Below are 17,131 nucleotides of genomic sequence, written 5' to 3'. Positions count from 1 at the left end.
CATGACAGCAACACATCTCAAAAAAGTTGGGACAGGGGCAATAAGAGGCTGGAAAAGTTAAAGGTACAAAAAAGGAACCGCTGGAGGACCAAATTGCAACTCATTAGGTCAATTGGCAATAGGTCATTAACATGACTGGGTATAAAAAGAGCATCTCGGAGTGGCAGCGGCTCTCAGAAGTAAAGATGGGAAGAGGATCACCAATCCCCCTAATTCTGCGCCGACAAATAGTGGAGCAATATCAGAAAGGAGTTCGACAGTGTAAAATTGCAAAGAGTTTGAACATATCATCATCTACAGTGCATAATATCATCAAAAGATTCAGAGAATCTGGAAGAATCTCTGTGCGTAAGGGTCAAGGCCAGAAAACCATACTGGGCACCCGTGATCTTCGGGCCCTTAGACGGCACTGCATCACATACAGGCATGCTTCTGTATTGGAAATCACAAAATGGGCTCAGGAATATTTCCAGAGAACATTATTTGTGAACACAATTCACTGTGCCATCCACCGTTGCCAGCTAAAACGCTATAGTTCAAAGAAGAAGCCGTATCTAAACATGATCCAGAAGCGCAGACGTCTTCTCTGGGCCAAGGCTCATTTAAAATGGACTGTGGCAAAGTGGAAAACTGTTCTGTGGTCAGACAAATCAAAATTTGAAGTTCTTTATGGAAATCAGGGACGCCGTGTCATTCGGACTAAAGAGGAGAAGGACGACCCGAGTTGTTATCAGCGCTCAGTTCAGAAGCCTGCATCTCTGATGGTATGGGGTTGCATTAGTGCATGTGGCATGGGCAGCTTACACATCTGGAAAGACACCATTAATGCTGAAAGGTATATCCAGGTTCTAGAGCAACATATGCTCCCATCCAGACGACGTCTCTTTCAGGGAAGACCTTGCATTTTCCAACATCACAATGCCAAACCACATACTGCATCAATTACAGCATCATGGCTGCGTAGAAGAAGGGTCCGGGTACTGAACTGGCCAGCCTGCAGTCCAGATCTTTCACCCATAGAAAACATTTGGCGCATCATAAAATGGAAGATACGACAAAAAAGACCTAAGACAGTTGAGCAACTAGAATCCTACATTAGACAAGAATGGGTTAACATTCCTATCCCTAAACTTGAGCAACTTGTCTCCTCAGTCCCCAGACGTTTACAGACTGTTGTAAAGAGAAAAGGGGATGTCTCACAGTGGTAAACATGGCCTTGTCCCAACTTTTTTGAGATGTGTTGTTGTCATGAAATTTAAAATCACCTAATTTTTCTCTTTATGTATGTAGTATATTTTTATTTTTGTAATTATATATTTATATAGATATTCATGAAGTGTATATATGGTATATATTTTTATAGGTGTATTAATGTAGTTTGGATTTTGGGGTAGTTAAAAAGGGGTGGGAAATTAAAAAAAGTATTGTACTTCTTCCCACTCCTTTTTCGAACAATGCGCGGTGTTTTGTAATGTCTTAGCTCTTTAGGTTTTTTTTTTAATTTCTCGTTTTCTTTCTTTTGTATGTACAAATAGTTACATACTTTTTTTTATACATGTTCGAAATAAAAATAAATTAATTAATTCATTCATATTATGTTCTCTTTCTCCATGCACACAGCAAGTCCTCCAGAAACTTCACTCTTCATGCAATGTAGGATCCAAAGTGAGGGAGCACAGTGGGACAGATCTGTGTTTTCATGGCACATGGATGGAATCGAAATCACTAATCAGACTGGTGAGCTGTCTGAAGATGGCAGCACACTCCGTTTGAAAAACCTGGGACAAAATTATACCTGCATTACGAACAGTAGTCAAGGGATAAGTGAAGTGGACGTGAGTGTAAAAGGTACGACCTGAAGAAACAAACAGTCTGGGTTGGCATTTCCTGTTCTTGTAAACCCGCCCTGTGTTTTGCAACTGTTTACTGACTTCCTTCCAATTTCCTAGAGGGATCGGGCATAATTATGGAGCCTGACCCAAAACGCATGGTGATCTCTGACATGATCTCATCTCATTATCTCTAGCCGCTTTATCCTGTTCTACAGGGTCGCAGGCAAGCTGGAGCCTATCCCAGCTGACTACGGGCGAAAGGCGGGGTACACCCTGGACAAGTCGCCAGGTCATCACAGGGCTGACACATAGACACAGACAACCATTCACACTCACACCTACAGTCAATTTAGAGTCACCAGTTAACCTAACCTGCATGTCTTTGGACTGTGGAGGAAACCGGAGCACCCAGAGGAAACCCACACGGGCACAGGGAAAACATGCAAACTCCACACAGAAAGGCCCTCGCCGGCCACGGGGCTCGAACCCGGACCTTCTTGCTGTGAGGCGACAGCGCTAACCACTACACCACCGTGCCGCCTCTCTGACAGTGTAGAGACAGGAAATGGAAATCTCTGACATGATTTGCTTTGTAAAAATAGCAGACACAAACAGATTTGGTTTGGAAAGGGAGAAATGGTATACTTAACAATTATTCCACGAAATCGAGTCGTACATGAGCTGATAGCTGACAAGGCACATAGCACTGAGTCGGCTATAAGCCATGTACGACGAGATTGAGCAGAATAACTTATTTTATCCACATTCACTGGATTTTGAGAAAAGGAGCATTTTTATTTAAATTTTTTGCAAATTCAATAAACCACTACACCACTGTGGGTGGCACGGTGGTGTAGTGGTTAGCACAGTCACCTCACAGCAAGAAGGTTCTGGGTTCGAACCCAGCAGCCGTCGAGGGCCTTTCTGTGCGGAGTTTGCATGTTCTCCCCGTGTCTGCGTGGGTTTCCAGTTTCCCCCACACTCCAAAGACATGCGGTTAGGTTAATATGGGACAGCCTTGGGCTGAGGTGCACTTGAACAAGGCACCCAACTCCCAACTGCTCCCAGGGCATTGTTAGCATGGCTGCCCACTGCTCTGGGTATGTGTGTGTGCTCATTGTGCATGTGTGTGTTCCGACTGGGCTGGAATGTGGAAGTGGAGATATTGGGGCGGAAGAGGGGGATTACATTCTTTTCACTGTTTCTTTTAAATACTTGATATATCTGACTTAATGCGCTCTACCATTTTGCTTTTCTCTACTAATGGCATATGAGCTGATATCCGAGTAGTAGAGTAGCCAATCAGAGCATGCGATTGCTGATATCCAGTGAATGTGAATAGAATAATTGGTATTATACAGTACAGTAGCTTTCCTTTATATAAAGGTATTAGACGTTTTCCTATTTGACAATTACTCCAGTCAGAATTTTTTCTTTGCAGGTCCCATAGACCTGAAGTCATTAGATCAAGTCCATCACTGGAATCGTTTCGAATTAAACTGTTTTGTAATTTAGTCGTACAGTTTCCGTACTGTAACTTTAAGACCAAAGTACATACTTAAGCAAGCTTTAGTGATTCAGTGAAAATTACTACTTCAAACCTCAAAACCACTGAGCTTTAATTTCTGTCTCTGTGAAATGCAACGTCATCACGGAGTCCTTGAATGAGCTGGCATCTCAATCCAGGGTGTATTCCTGAGACAGGCTGGTGCTCCACCATGACCTTAGCTAGGATAAACTGCTTACTGAAGATAAATGAATCATTTTCTGGATTTCATTCAAATGATTCCAGCTAGATATGGAAAGTTTAAAATGGTTGGATAAAAAAAAAAAGCATATCAAATGGGGAAGCCATGATCTATTGGTTAGAGAAGCAGCTTTGGAGGGCGTCGTGGCTCGGGTGGATGGGGCGCCATGCCGTGGATCCGGGGGCCCGGGTTCGGTTCCGGCCCGAGGTCATTTCCCGGTCCCTCCCTGTCTCTCTCTCCTGCTCATTTCCTGTCTCTGCACTGTCCTGTCCAATAGAGGTGAAAAAAGCCCAAAAAAACTTTAAAAAAAAAAAAACGAGAAGCAGTTTTGGGACCGAAAGTTTGCTGGTTCGATTCCCTGGACCAGCAGGAATAGATGAAGTATCCTTGAGCAAGGCACATAACCCCCGACTGCTCCGGGTATGCTGTATGTTGCTCTGGATAAGAGCATCTGCTAAATGCATTAATGTAACATAAAATAAATGTCACATGGGGTAAATAAAAACTACAAGGTTGTTGGTGGAATTAATTTACTTAATAGCCTATCAGTTTTTATTCACCAGCTCTATTTTAGCATATTTTCATATTATATAACATTGGTGCTGAGGCTCAAGTGACTTTACTATACAAACACATGGCTGGTGCAATGCAGGAACACACCCTGGATCACCACGACCACACATTCTTACACATTCTCACAAACACACACTCACCTTGGGGGAATTTCAAGCATCTAATCCATCCACGATCATCCAATTGGAATGTTTTTGAAAGGTAAAAGAAACCAGGGAGAAACCCAGAGGAAACCCAAATAAACACATTGAGAAACTCGACCCAGACAGTTTCGAACCAGAGATCCTGAGGAACCACAAACACTCACATGATAAAGTATTTTAATGACAATATACAGTGCCAGTCAAAAGTTTGGACACACTGTCTAATTCAATGTTTTGTCTTTATTTTTATTCATTAAGTCACTTCATGTCTTAAAGTAATGATGGATGTCGTTTCTTTTTACTTAGTAGTTCAGTTCTTGACATAATACTGTATGGATTACGACAGTTGTGGATAGAATAGGGCTATTCTATTATTTGTATTTCTATTATTTACTATTTGATTATGTCAAACGCATTAAGGCGGCAAGAAACTCGTCCACTAATACCTTTTGACGAGTCACACCTGTTAATTGAAAAGCATTCCAGGTGACTACCTCATGAAGCTGGTGAAGATAATGCCGATAGTGTGCAAAACGTCATCAAGGTACAGTTGTGGTCAGAAATTTACATACAGTGACATGAATGTCATCTTAAATATGAATATGATGTCAATATTTGGGCTTTCAGTAATTTCTTACTGTTCTTTTTCTGTGGCAGAATGATTGTACAGCATGCATCTTTAATAAAAAAAGCACTAGAATTTGGTGCACAAGTTTTAATTTTCTTTGGGTTTTCTGAAATCAGCACAGGGTCAAAAATGTACATACACTCACTTAGATTATTAATTCAGAGGTGCTGAAACTTCCAAAACGTCTTTTATCTTGCCAAGGCCGAGGTCTCTTAACTTCCTGTTAGTGATCATGATTAACTACAGCTGGTAGCTTCTCTGTGCCTTCATAAAAAGGGTTTGTTTACAGCACTCATTGGATTGACCAACACACAGTAAAATGGGAAAGTCCAAGGAGCTCAGTGCAGATCTGAGAAAGAGGATGGCAGATATACACAACTCCAGAATGTCTCTTGGAGCCATTTCTAAACAACTGCAAATTCCAAGATCAGTTCAAACAATTGTATGCAAGTTATTTTGAGGTGTAGTCACTTTGCCAAGCCATTTTGCTTCAAGAAAACCCAAACCGTCACCCTCAGCTGAAAGGAAATTGGTTTGGATGGTCAGGAACAACCTGGGAACCACCATGACACAGCCCTGCCATGAACTGAAAGCTGATTACACTGCTTCCAGTTCATGTGTTTACACTGTATTACTGACAGTAATAGACTGTCAGTAATAAACACTGACCGTGATTACACTGTCTACAGTTCAGATCACCATGGACTAAGAGGCTGCTATCCAAGAAATAACCCCCTGTTCCAAAATTGACACCTTCAAGCTTAACTAAAGTTTGAAGCTGACCACACGGACAAAGAAAAAGCCTTCTGGAGGAAAGCTGTATGGTCAGATGAGACAAAGATTGAGTTGTTTGGCCACAATAACCACCATGTACAGAGGGACACTGTACTAGCTGGTGGTGGTGGGAGGATCATCATGCTCTGAGGCTGTTTTGCTGACAGTGGAACTGGTTCATTGCACAAAGTGGATGGAATAATGAAGGAGGAGGACTACCTCAGAATTCTTCAGCATAAGCAATCAGAAACTTGAACACGACTTGGGAGTTACAACAGGACAATGAACCCAAACACGCATCAGAGCTGGTTGTGGAGGATAAAGCAGGCTAACATTAAGCTTAAAACAAGTCCTGACTTCAACCCTATTGAAAATATATATGGACCGTGCTTATAAGTCAAGTCCATGCCAAGGAAAAAAAAATTTAATTAAACTCTACCAGTTCTACCATGAAGAGTCGTGACATATCCAACCAGAATTCTGCCAGAAGCTTGTTCATGGTAAATAAAAATGTTTGGTCAAGGTGAGTCTTGTAAAGAGACATTTTACCCAAATATTAGGTGTGCTGTACTATGTATAATTTTGACCCTGTGTTGATTTCAGAAAACCCAAAGGAAATTAAAACTTGTGCACCAAATTCATGTTTTTTAAATTAAAGATGTATGCTATACATTCTGCCACAGAAAAAGAACAGTTTAAAGAAATTACTGAAAGCCCAGATCATGACATTCATGTCACTGTATGAGTAGGAGTGTACAAATGTTTGACTGGTATTGTTATGTGACCGTGACGTAGCAGAGGCATTGAATTAGAGACTGTTCCGCGAACAATAAAAATGATCTTTTAACTACTCATTTGTAACCTGATACTCTCTCTGTGTGCTGCAGGACTGCTGCCATTTTGTGAGTCATCAGGCGCTATAGATTTCAGAATCCTGAAAAGAATCCTTTGACACATCAGTGATGATATTTTCCTTTGTGAAATAATGTTTTTAGCCTATATAGGAGAGAGGATATTACATGGTTATGCAAAGATATGAAGTTTATCTTCGAATAGTGAACATATTCACAAGGGAGTGAAGCGGACAAGTGAAAATATTTTCAACAGGAGAAAATAAATTTCATACCTTTGCACCACCGTGTAATGTTCTTTATATTATATGGTCACATCCACAAAAAAAAAAAACATAAGTCAGTCAATCAAAAGAATTTTAATCTTGAACTGGTTCACCATTTTGACAACACGCGTCTAGTCAGCAGGAAGACACTCGGAGTGACGTCATTGGAGTGAAACATCAGGAAATATTATACATACGGGACACAATTTTCCAATGGAATAAAAACGTGTTCGATTCCCTTCTCACGGGTTTCATTCATTTGGTTTGACAGCATGCAATATTGTTCGCATATCACTTATCCTACGTGTATTACGTCACTCTACCCAATGGAGAATGAGTGTTGAATATGGTTTACGATATTGCATGGTTGTCAAGACAACATAACTTCACATGCCAGAGACGTAAAACTTCCACGCTAGCGAGCGACTGTGACAATTTATAAACAAATATGGCTGCCAGGTTTGCTTCGTTAAATAGGGAAGATTTTGAGAGAATTTTGAAAAAGAAAGACGTGTTGAACACCCGAAAGGAATTTTTGTTTTATTTTACCAACTTTATTGGACTGTTACAAAATAAACAAAAAAAAGAAATAAACATAAAAAATAAACATAATAAAGTAAGTCAGCCCAAAGGGGAGAACGCGAACGGGCGACACATGCAAGGCGTTTCCCCGAAGGTATAAAAGAGAAAAATCATACAATTAAAATTAGACTAAATTGATCTGTGGCAACCACAGTCATGGTACACAGACCAAGTACATGAAAAGTCTGTATTATAGGTGGAGGTCAGTAATTCAAAGTACAGCTCTAACAGGGATGATTTGAAAACAGGGAGGCTACGGAATTTATCTGGGGAAAAATATTTACATACCCCAGAGGAAAATTTGGTTTCTCATTTGTATCCCTTCTGTTGCTCAGGAGACAAAATGGTGATTCTCTTTTAAGGATCATTTAAATATTACTTTTGTCAAAGTTCTTTCTCCTAATTTTGCCTTAGGAGAAATAAAAGAAGCAAAAGATGAGACAAGTAGGAGTCACAAAAGAGATATTAGGTTTTTTTTTGGGGGGGGGGGGGGGGGCCTTTTTTCACCTTTATTGGATAGGACAGTGTAGAGACAGGAAATGAGCTGGAGAGAGAGATGGATCGGGAAATGACCTCAGGTCGGAATCGAACCCAGGTCCCCAGATTTATGGTATGGCGTCTTAGTCGACTGAGCCACAACTAAGACTATTTTATTCTCATCTCATCTCATTATCTCTAGCCGCTTTATCCTTCTACAGGGTCGCAGGCAAGCTGGAGCCTATCCCAGCTGACTACGGGCGAAAGGCGGGGTACACCCTGGACAAGTCGCCAGGTCATCACAGGGCTGACACATAGACACAGACAACCATTCACACTCACATTCACACCTACGGTCAATTTAGAGTCACCAGTTAACCTAACCTGCATGTCTTTGGACTGTGGGGGAAACCGGAGCACCCGGAGGAAACCCACGCGGACACGGGGAGAACATGCAAACTCCACACAGAAAGGCCCTCGCCGGCCCCGGGGCTCAAACCCAGGACCCTTCTTGCTGTGAGGCGACAGCGCTAACCACTACACCACCGTGCCGCCCGACTATTTTATTAGCTGACTAATTTCAACTTTCGTGAGAAATAACGCAAACGTCTGCATCATGCGGGATTTGCGGGCGGGAGCGGGACAAAATATGGCAGGCGCAGGCGGGAGCGGGACTGCACAATGCGGGAGCGGGCGGGAGCGGGACTGAAAATTCTGTCCCGCAGAGACCTCTAATCTGTGTATTGTTTAAGCCTTTGTTGAGATCTCTTTTGTAAATCAAAAAAGAACTAAACGGAGATGACTAGAATGGTTCAAGATTGTGTAGAGACCTCTTTTACAAAACTGACGGAGCCTAATCTGAGACTCACCAAATAGATCTGAAATGAGAATTACAGAGAGAGCTTTCTGGTGGATCAGCCTGAGTAAAGTATGAGATGTATAAATTGGTCAGCACTGAGCATTATTTAAAACATTGTTGAGAACTCATTTGTAGATTAAAGGGAGTCTACAATGAGATAACTTAACTCTTTTGCTCCAGAGACAAACCTGAGAAGCAGGAGACAAAAGCAATAATCTCATTTTAATATCACTATGATCTCATTATTGTCTAGGAGAAACAATTGAGAAAGAGAAGAGATCTCATTTTAAAATGTCCTTTCCTCTGGGTAGTTCCATGGTTTAACAATCCTATTGAAGAATGAGGCCTGATAAGCTGAAGTTCTGCAGTGAGTAGGTTTTAAAATTAATTTCGGGTTTTGGGCCCTAGACTGGTCATGAGTTACAAAAGACATGTAGAGGTTTATATTCAAATCTGTTTGGCCATTAATGCATTTATATACAAAGACTAAGTCTCTAATCTCCCTATCATAAGTCAGAGGAAGCCAGTGCAGGCTTCTGAGTCTGTCTGAGTAAGTAGCATCCCCAATACGCTGTTGTAGTATCCAGCACGTTGCACGTCGTTGGACTCTCTCTAACAGGCTTCTAAGGTTGACGCTAGCAGGGGACCATACTTCAGACGCGTAACAGAGCTGTGACTTGACGAGCGACAAATATAAAGTCCTCCTCACTTGAATTTCCATCAGCAAGGGACAGGATCTTCTTAGAAAGCCAAGCATCCGGTTAGCCTTGTTGACTATTGAGCAGACGTGTGAATCCCATTTTAAAATTACTTGAAATAACCACGCCCAGGTCTTTTTCTTTGTCAACTCGTTGAAGGCACGTGCTGCCCAGGTGGTAGTCGTGAATGATTGGAGTTTTTTTTCCGCGTGATGGTCAATATTTTGCACTTGTTGGCATTATACTGCATGTTTGATTCACAACTCCACTCCTCGGCATTGGCTAGATCGCGCTGTAATTGCTCGCTGTCTTCGGATGTCAGGATAGTGCGAAAAAGTTTTGTGTCGTCTGCATATAGAGCGACTCCAGTTTCTTTATCCACGACCTCGGGAAGATCGTTGATAAAAATAGTGAAAAGCACAGGACCGACCAGGCTGCCCTGAGGCACACCGGAGGTCACGGGCAGAGGCTTAGAGACCACGCCGTCAATTACCACTCTTTGTGTTCTTCCCCCAAGATAATCTCGAAACCACTCTAGCAGACACCCATCGATACCGTACCATTTCAGCTTTTCGACCAGGATAATATGGTCAACATAGTCAAAAGCTTTTGCGAAGTCCAGATATAAAATGTCCGATTGTTTGTTTTTGTCTAGAGCTTCACCGATTTTGTGAAGTACGGACAGAAGTTGTGTGACGCACGAGCGACTGCGCACAAAGCCATACTGGAGTGATGTTATTCGTCGCGAGATGTGATCATAAAGTCTGTTGCAAACACAGCGCTCCAAAACTTTACTTACAACTGGAAGCAAAGAGATAGGTCTATAATAATCTCATCTCATCATCTCTAGCCGCTTTATCCTTCTACAGGGTTGCAGGCAAGCTGGAGCCTATCCCAGCTGACTATGGGCAAAAGGCAGGGTACACCCTGGACAAGTCGCCAGGTCATCACAGGGCTGACACATAGACACAGACAACCATTCACACTCACAGTCAATTTAGAGTCACCAGTTAACCTAACCTGCATGTCTTTGGACTGTGGGGGAAACCAGAGCAAACCCACGCAGAGAACATGCAAACTCTGCACAGAAAGGCCCTCACCGGCCCCGGGGCTTGAACCTAGGACCGTCTTGCTGTGAGGCAACAGCGCTAACCACTACACCACCGTGCCGCCCCCGTCTATAATAATGTGTATGTATAATAATAAAAATAATATCAGCTGGCTTTTTTCGTGGTATATCAGATATATTTCATTCAGCTACTCGTCTTCGACTCGTTCAGTATCATGCTAGCTGAATGGAATACATCTGATATACCACTCAACGCCAGCCAATATTATTTAAATATGTCACTCAGAGCCGTGATGTGTTTCATATGAAAAATGCGAGTTTTCAACACAAGATGATAAACTTCATACCTTCAAGCCAGCGTGTGATTTTCTTTTTATGATATAGACACATTCACGAACTAAAAGTACCCACATTTATCAAAACAATTCATCGATTTCTTCACGAGTGACGTATAGAGATTTATGTCACCATTTTGGTTCTCCAGGTCCCGGATGGAGCTCGTATGAAAAATACGAGTGACATATTTCCCAGTAAAACACTCGCGTCTATATAACATACTGTGAATTAGCCATTAGTATAGAAATGATAATGTATTAAAATTAAGGCCTCAATAATAAACATGTGATTTGCTTTGCAGTCAGAATGATCTACTTCCAGAGCTCCTGTTATAGACCCTTTTCACTCACGTGACCTTCGTAAGCGCGACCGCCATTTTGGACATGAAGAAATAACGGTTTATGGCACAGACCCTTTCGGTTCTCGCTCATCTAGCTGCTACAATGGCTGCTTAGACTGCAACAATAATACCTAACACACATTTAAGTATCCGTCGTAAAGACGTGAAACTCGTCGAGTGACGAGTGTGTTCATTGATAAGCTAACACAATCTAAAAGTAGACATACCATCACACTGCCCTGGCGCTGTGTACAGTTTACCTTCTATGGTTTGTGCACTCACTATTTGCCATTACTTTCTCCAACCCAGTGTTCGAACTATGCCGATATTTTCGGGGGGTCCCTTTTTTTCCCTTGGGGGGGGTGCTTGCGTTTGTCTCAGAACGCAGATCTCCAAACACATGAGAAGCCTATCTTACGCACATATCACGCTGACTCCACACCTCCACACACGCATCGTGTCTGAAGTCATAACTCATCAGGGGAAATCGTGTCCGCATTGGCATGTTCAAAAAACAACCTCGCGTCAACAATGATACCACACGCAAGAAAAAAAAAACAGTCAGGCTACTCAACACATCTGATCCACAGCAGCACCAAAGCATCACTGGAAATCATGTCAACAACCAATCTTCCATTTCAACACGCGTCAACAAACAAACGGCACCACAAACATGAACGAATCGGTCAGGCTACCGATTCCAAACCCACAGCAGACGAATAATTAAATGCATCTTACCTTAAAGCAGAATCGACCACAAAGGAAGTCTGTTGGCACACTTCCTTTCTACTAGTTTGTGTCCCCAACCTGGCAGCAGCAGTCGTTGTCATATCGGTTTATTTTATCTTTGATGTAAACACAACACTTCGGATATGCAAATGCTTCTCGTTACACACGATTGCTATGTCAATAAACATCATTTTGCCAATATTTTAGAGACCATCCATCTTCTCCGTTGGTCAGCATCTGTCGGGATCCGATAAAATGATAAATCTTGCCTTGTGTGTTGATGGTTACTACATCCAGGTGCACAACAATATAATGGCATGATGGAAGTCTTGCTGAAAGTAAAAACTTTCTTTGATGGCTATATTCCTTTCGATGCTTCGCCGTCGTTCCTCGTTGTTGGCTGTGGTAGACTACTGGTAGTACATGTCCAAAATGGCGGCCGCGTTTGTCGTGACGTCATGTGAAAAGGGTCCATAGAAAAGTACCAGATTCGAGAATTCACTGTGTTGTGCATTGTGTTATAAAGCTAATTATGCAACAGTGGGTTCCAGTCCGCTAATTTGATTGTGATCATCATTGTATACACTCACTGGCCACTTTAATAGAAACGCCCATCCACCTGCTGTTTGATGCAGTTCTCTAATCAGCCGATCCCTTGACAGCAGCGCAATGCATCAAATCACACAGATACAAATCAAAAGCTTCAGTTAATGTTCACAATGTTCAAACATCAGAATGGGAGAAATTGTCATCTCAAAGTGTGACTTTCTTTCACTGTGGCATGGGTGTTGGGTTGAACCAGATGAGTATTTTTGGTTTGAGTATTTCAGAAACTGCTGATCTCCTGGGGTTTTCACACACAAAAACAGTCTCTCGAGTTTACACAGATAGAATGGTGCAAGAAAAAAAAAACATTGAGTGAGTGGGCGACTTTTCTGTGGGTGGAAACAAACGCCCTTTTGATAAGAGAGGTCAGATTGGTTCGAGCTTTTTTGCCAGGAAGGATATAGTAACTCATAGCAACTCTTTACAACCGTGATTAGCAGAAAAGCATCTCAGCATCTCATCTCATTATCTGTAGCCGCTTTATCCTGTTCTACAGGGTCGCAGGCAAGCTGGAGCCTATCCCAGCTGACTACGGGCGAAAGGCGGGGTACACCCTGGACAAGTCGCCAGGTCATCACAGGGCTGACACATAGACACAGACAACCATTCACACTCACATTCACACCTACGGTCAATTTAGAGCCACCAGTTAACCTAACCTGCATGTCTTTGGACTGTGGGGGAAACCGGAGCACCCGGAGGAAACCCACGCGGACACGGGGAGAACATGCAAACTCCGCACAGAAAGGCCCTCGCCGGCCACGGGGCTCAAACCCAGGACCTTCTTGCTGTGAAGCGACAGCGCTAACCACTACATCACCGTGCCGCCCACATCTCAGCATGCAACAGAAAACAGAAGACCACATTGGGTTCCACTCACTCCTGCAGCCAAGAACAGGAACCTTAGAATCAAGAACAAGTTCATATTAAAGTGGCCAGTGAGTGTATATTGGATAAGCAACATTCACTGAAGTAGCTAAAGTTGCGTAAGGAGGTAAAAGTGGAGTTGAGCTTGAAAGAAAATGTGATAGGATTGTGAAGGAGACCCTCCATGCTAAATAATGTAACTGTTCCTGTCACTGTTTTATTCTCTCGCAGCCAACCCAGAGTCAAAACCAGAACCCGACGAATGTTCCTGCACTGTATGGACTGTGTTTGTAGTCCTTGAACTCATCATTATCATTGGCTTGATTTGGTAAGCTCATGCAAATATTTTATCATATATTCTTTTCCATTTAAGTCAGCTCATGTCTGAAAAATATATTTTATAGTGGATACTGGTATAAGAAGAAGGCCTCCAATACTCATAATACAAGCTACTGAGAGCGTGACTCCTTCTGAACGAGGATCTCTGACCCTACAACACTTCCTGCTGTAACACTCAACCAAAGAGCATCTTTTTTAATTTAAATGTATTTAGATTCTATTTATTTAGAAAGAGATTATTTCTATCTAAGAATATATGTTTGTGACACTATCTTATTAGTTACGCTTATCCTGTACCCTGGGCAATTTAGCAGATACGCTTAGCATACAGGTGACCTTGTAAAGTGTATTTATTGGCTTTGCATCTACTAACTACAGTCCACTGGTCCACTTGTGGAGGAATTGCATCTACCATGTGCACCTGTATGTGAAGTGTGTCTAATAAATCCTGTGGTGCTCTATATAGTACTGTGCAAAAGTCTTGGGCACATCTCAAGAAATACTGTAAAGCAAAGATGTCTTCAAAAATAATGAAATGAAAAATGTTTTTACAGTTAAAAAAATACTATAAAGATCAGTAACCAGTAATAAATGAAACAAAGTCAGTATTTGGTGTGAGATGACCCTTCGCTCTAAAAGTGAGTGCAGTTTTATAAGGCAACGAGCTGTAGGTTTTACTGGGATCAGGACGCGTCGTCCAATAGTTGAGACATTTTGTCCAAAGCCTTTTTCAGACGCACTATCAATTATTTTATACAACCCCGATTCCAAAAAAGTTGGGACAAAGTACAAATTGTAAATAAAAACGGAATGCAATAATTTACAAATCTCAAAAACTGATATTGTATTCACAATAGAACATAGACAACATATCAAATGTCGAAAGTGAGACATTTTGAAATTTCATGCCAAATATTGGCTCATTTGAAATTTCATGACAGCAACACATCTCAAAAAAGTTGGGACGGGGCAATAAGAGGCTGGAAAAGTTAAAGGTACAAAAAAGGAACAGCTGGAGGACCAAATTGCAACTCATTAGGTCAACTGGCAATAGGTCATTAACATGACTGGGTATAAAAAGAGCATCTTGGAGTGGCAGCGGCTCTCAGAAGTAAAGATGGGAAGAGGATCACCAATCCCCCTAATTCTGCGCCGACAAATAGCGGAGCAATAACAGAAAGGAGTTCGACAGTGTAAAATTGCAAAGAGTTTGAACATATCATCATCTACAGTGCATAATATCATCAAAAGATTCAGAGAATCTGGAAGAATCTCTGTGCGTAAGGGTCAAGCCCGGAAAACCATACTGGGTGCCCGTGATCTTCGGGCCCTTAGACGGCACTGCATCACATACAGGCATGCTTCTGTATTGGAAATCACAAAATGGGCTCAGGAATATTTCCAGAGAACATTATCTGTGAACACAATTCACCGTGCCATCCGCCGTTGCCAGCTAAAACTCTATAGTTCAAAGAAGAAGCCGTATCTAAACATGACCCAGAAGCGCAGACATCTTCTCTGGGCCAAGGCTCATTTAAAATGGACTGTGGCAAAGTGGGAAACTGTTCTGTGGTCAGACGAATCAAAATTTGAAGTTCTTTATGGAAATCAGGGACGCCGTGTCATTCGCACTAAAGAGGAGAAGGATGACCCAAGTTGTTATCAGCGCTCAGTTCAGAAGCCTGCATCTCTGATGGTATGGGGTTGCATTAGTGCGTGTGGCATGGGCAGCTTACACATCTGGAAAGACACCATCAATGCTGAAAGGTATATCCAGGTTCTAGAGCAACATATGCTCCCATCCAGACGACGTCTCTTTCAGGGAAGACCTTGCATTTTCCAACATGACAATGCCAAACCACATACTGCATCAATTACAGCATCATGGCTGCGTAGAAGAAGGGTCCGGGTACTGAACTGGCCAGCCTGCAGTCCAGATCTTTCACCCATAGAAAACATTTGGCGCATCATAAAATGGAAGATACAACAAAAAAGACCTAAGACAGTTGAGCAACTAGAATCCTACATTAGACAAGAATGGGTGAACATTCCTATCCCTAAACTTGAGCAACTTGTCTCCTCAGTCCCCAGACGTTTACAGACTGTTGTAAAGAGAAAAGGGGATGTCTCACAGTGGTAAACATGGCCTTGTCCCAACTTTTTTGAGATGTGTTGTTGTCATGAAATTTAAAATCACCTAATTTTTCTCTTTAAATGATACATTTTATCAGTTTAAACATTTGCTATGTTGGGGCATCGTGGCTCAGGCGCCATACCATAAATCCGGGTTCGATTCTGACCTGAGGTCATTTCCCTATCCCTCTCCGTCTTTCTCTCCCGCTCATTTCCTGTCCTGTCTCTACGCTGTCCTATCCAATAAAGGTGAAAAAAAAAACATTTGATATGTCATCTATGTTCTATTCTGAATAAAACATGGAATTTTGAAACTTCCACATCATTGTATTCCGTTTTTATTTACAATTTGTACTTTGTCCCAACTTTTTTGGAAATGGGGTTGTATGTACAACAAGATCGAGATATAAACAAACCATCATTCATTTAATGATTTAATGCATTAAGCATGATCAAGAACACACAGGCAAACAATCCAAAATGGCAGGCAATCTCGTAAACGTGAAACTAGCAAAAGGTCGAGCGAGGCACAAACAGGCTAAATCAGGTAAAGACCAAAAAACAAACTAAGAACAGGAAAGAGGATCGGAAACCCAGGGAATCTACATGGGAGAATAAGGCTCGGTAATGCGTACCGACGTGGTGTAACACTTCACACTGAACATGCGTTTTTTCAGTCTTTATATAGGCACGCTGATGCGTCTTGATCATGTGCAGGTGAGCCTCATTAACAGCGCGTGTGCAAGAGTCCAGAGTGCACCTGAGCGGACTCTCACTGTTAATGAGGCATCAGCATGCCGATATAAAGACTGAGAAAATGCACATTTTCTCATATCTGGATATCATATCTCATATCTCGCACATCTGGCAAGTGCGAGTATAGATTTTCGATGTAATTTGGTCTAATAACAACGATCTCTCCCCACAAGCGGCCCCAGCAGAACACGCCTGAAGTTGACGCTCGCTGATTCCTATCATGTCCAGTTTTGTTTTCATTTTGAAAAAATATGTTTTGCTTCGGTCAAATTCCATTGTGAATTCCTCCTTTTTTTGAACAAACAAATACCTGAAATATAAAATAATTGATAGTGCGTATGAAAAAGGCTTTGGACAAAATGTCTCAACTATTGGACGAAATGACCTATATCCGTTTTACTGAGCATCTTACAGAACCAGCCACAGTTCTTCTGGACACTTTGACGGTCACACTTGTTTCTTCATTTTGCACCAAAACCCAGTAGCCTTCATTATGTATTCTTTTTTAATCTGAAAAATGGTCTC

General features: G+C 41.9%; 2 protein-coding genes across 2 annotated transcripts in view; both read left to right on the top strand.

The window, feature by feature from the left end:
- LOC132867434 (uncharacterized) overlaps positions 1–15,465 on the top strand; it is a 17,502-nt gene extending 2,037 nt beyond the window's left edge. Inside the window, exons 4-6 of the mRNA XM_060900338.1 lie at positions 1,621–1,848; positions 13,610–13,706; positions 13,783–15,465. Of these exons, the coding sequence (XP_060756321.1) occupies positions 1,621–1,848; positions 13,610–13,706; positions 13,783–13,834 (377 nt within the window). The 3' untranslated portion in view covers positions 13,835–15,465. The remainder of the gene's footprint in view (positions 1–1,620; positions 1,849–13,609; positions 13,707–13,782) is intronic.
- hmgn2 (high mobility group nucleosomal binding domain 2) overlaps positions 1–17,131 on the top strand; it is a 419,610-nt gene that overhangs the window by 9,143 nt on the left and 393,336 nt on the right. The gene's annotated exons all lie outside the window — the stretch shown is intronic.

The sequence above is a fragment of the Neoarius graeffei genome, chromosome 19, assembly GCF_027579695.1.
Source record: "Neoarius graeffei isolate fNeoGra1 chromosome 19, fNeoGra1.pri, whole genome shotgun sequence".
NCBI lineage: Eukaryota > Metazoa > Chordata > Actinopteri > Siluriformes > Ariidae > Neoarius > Neoarius graeffei.
This window is presented reverse-complemented; position numbering and strand designations above follow the sequence as displayed.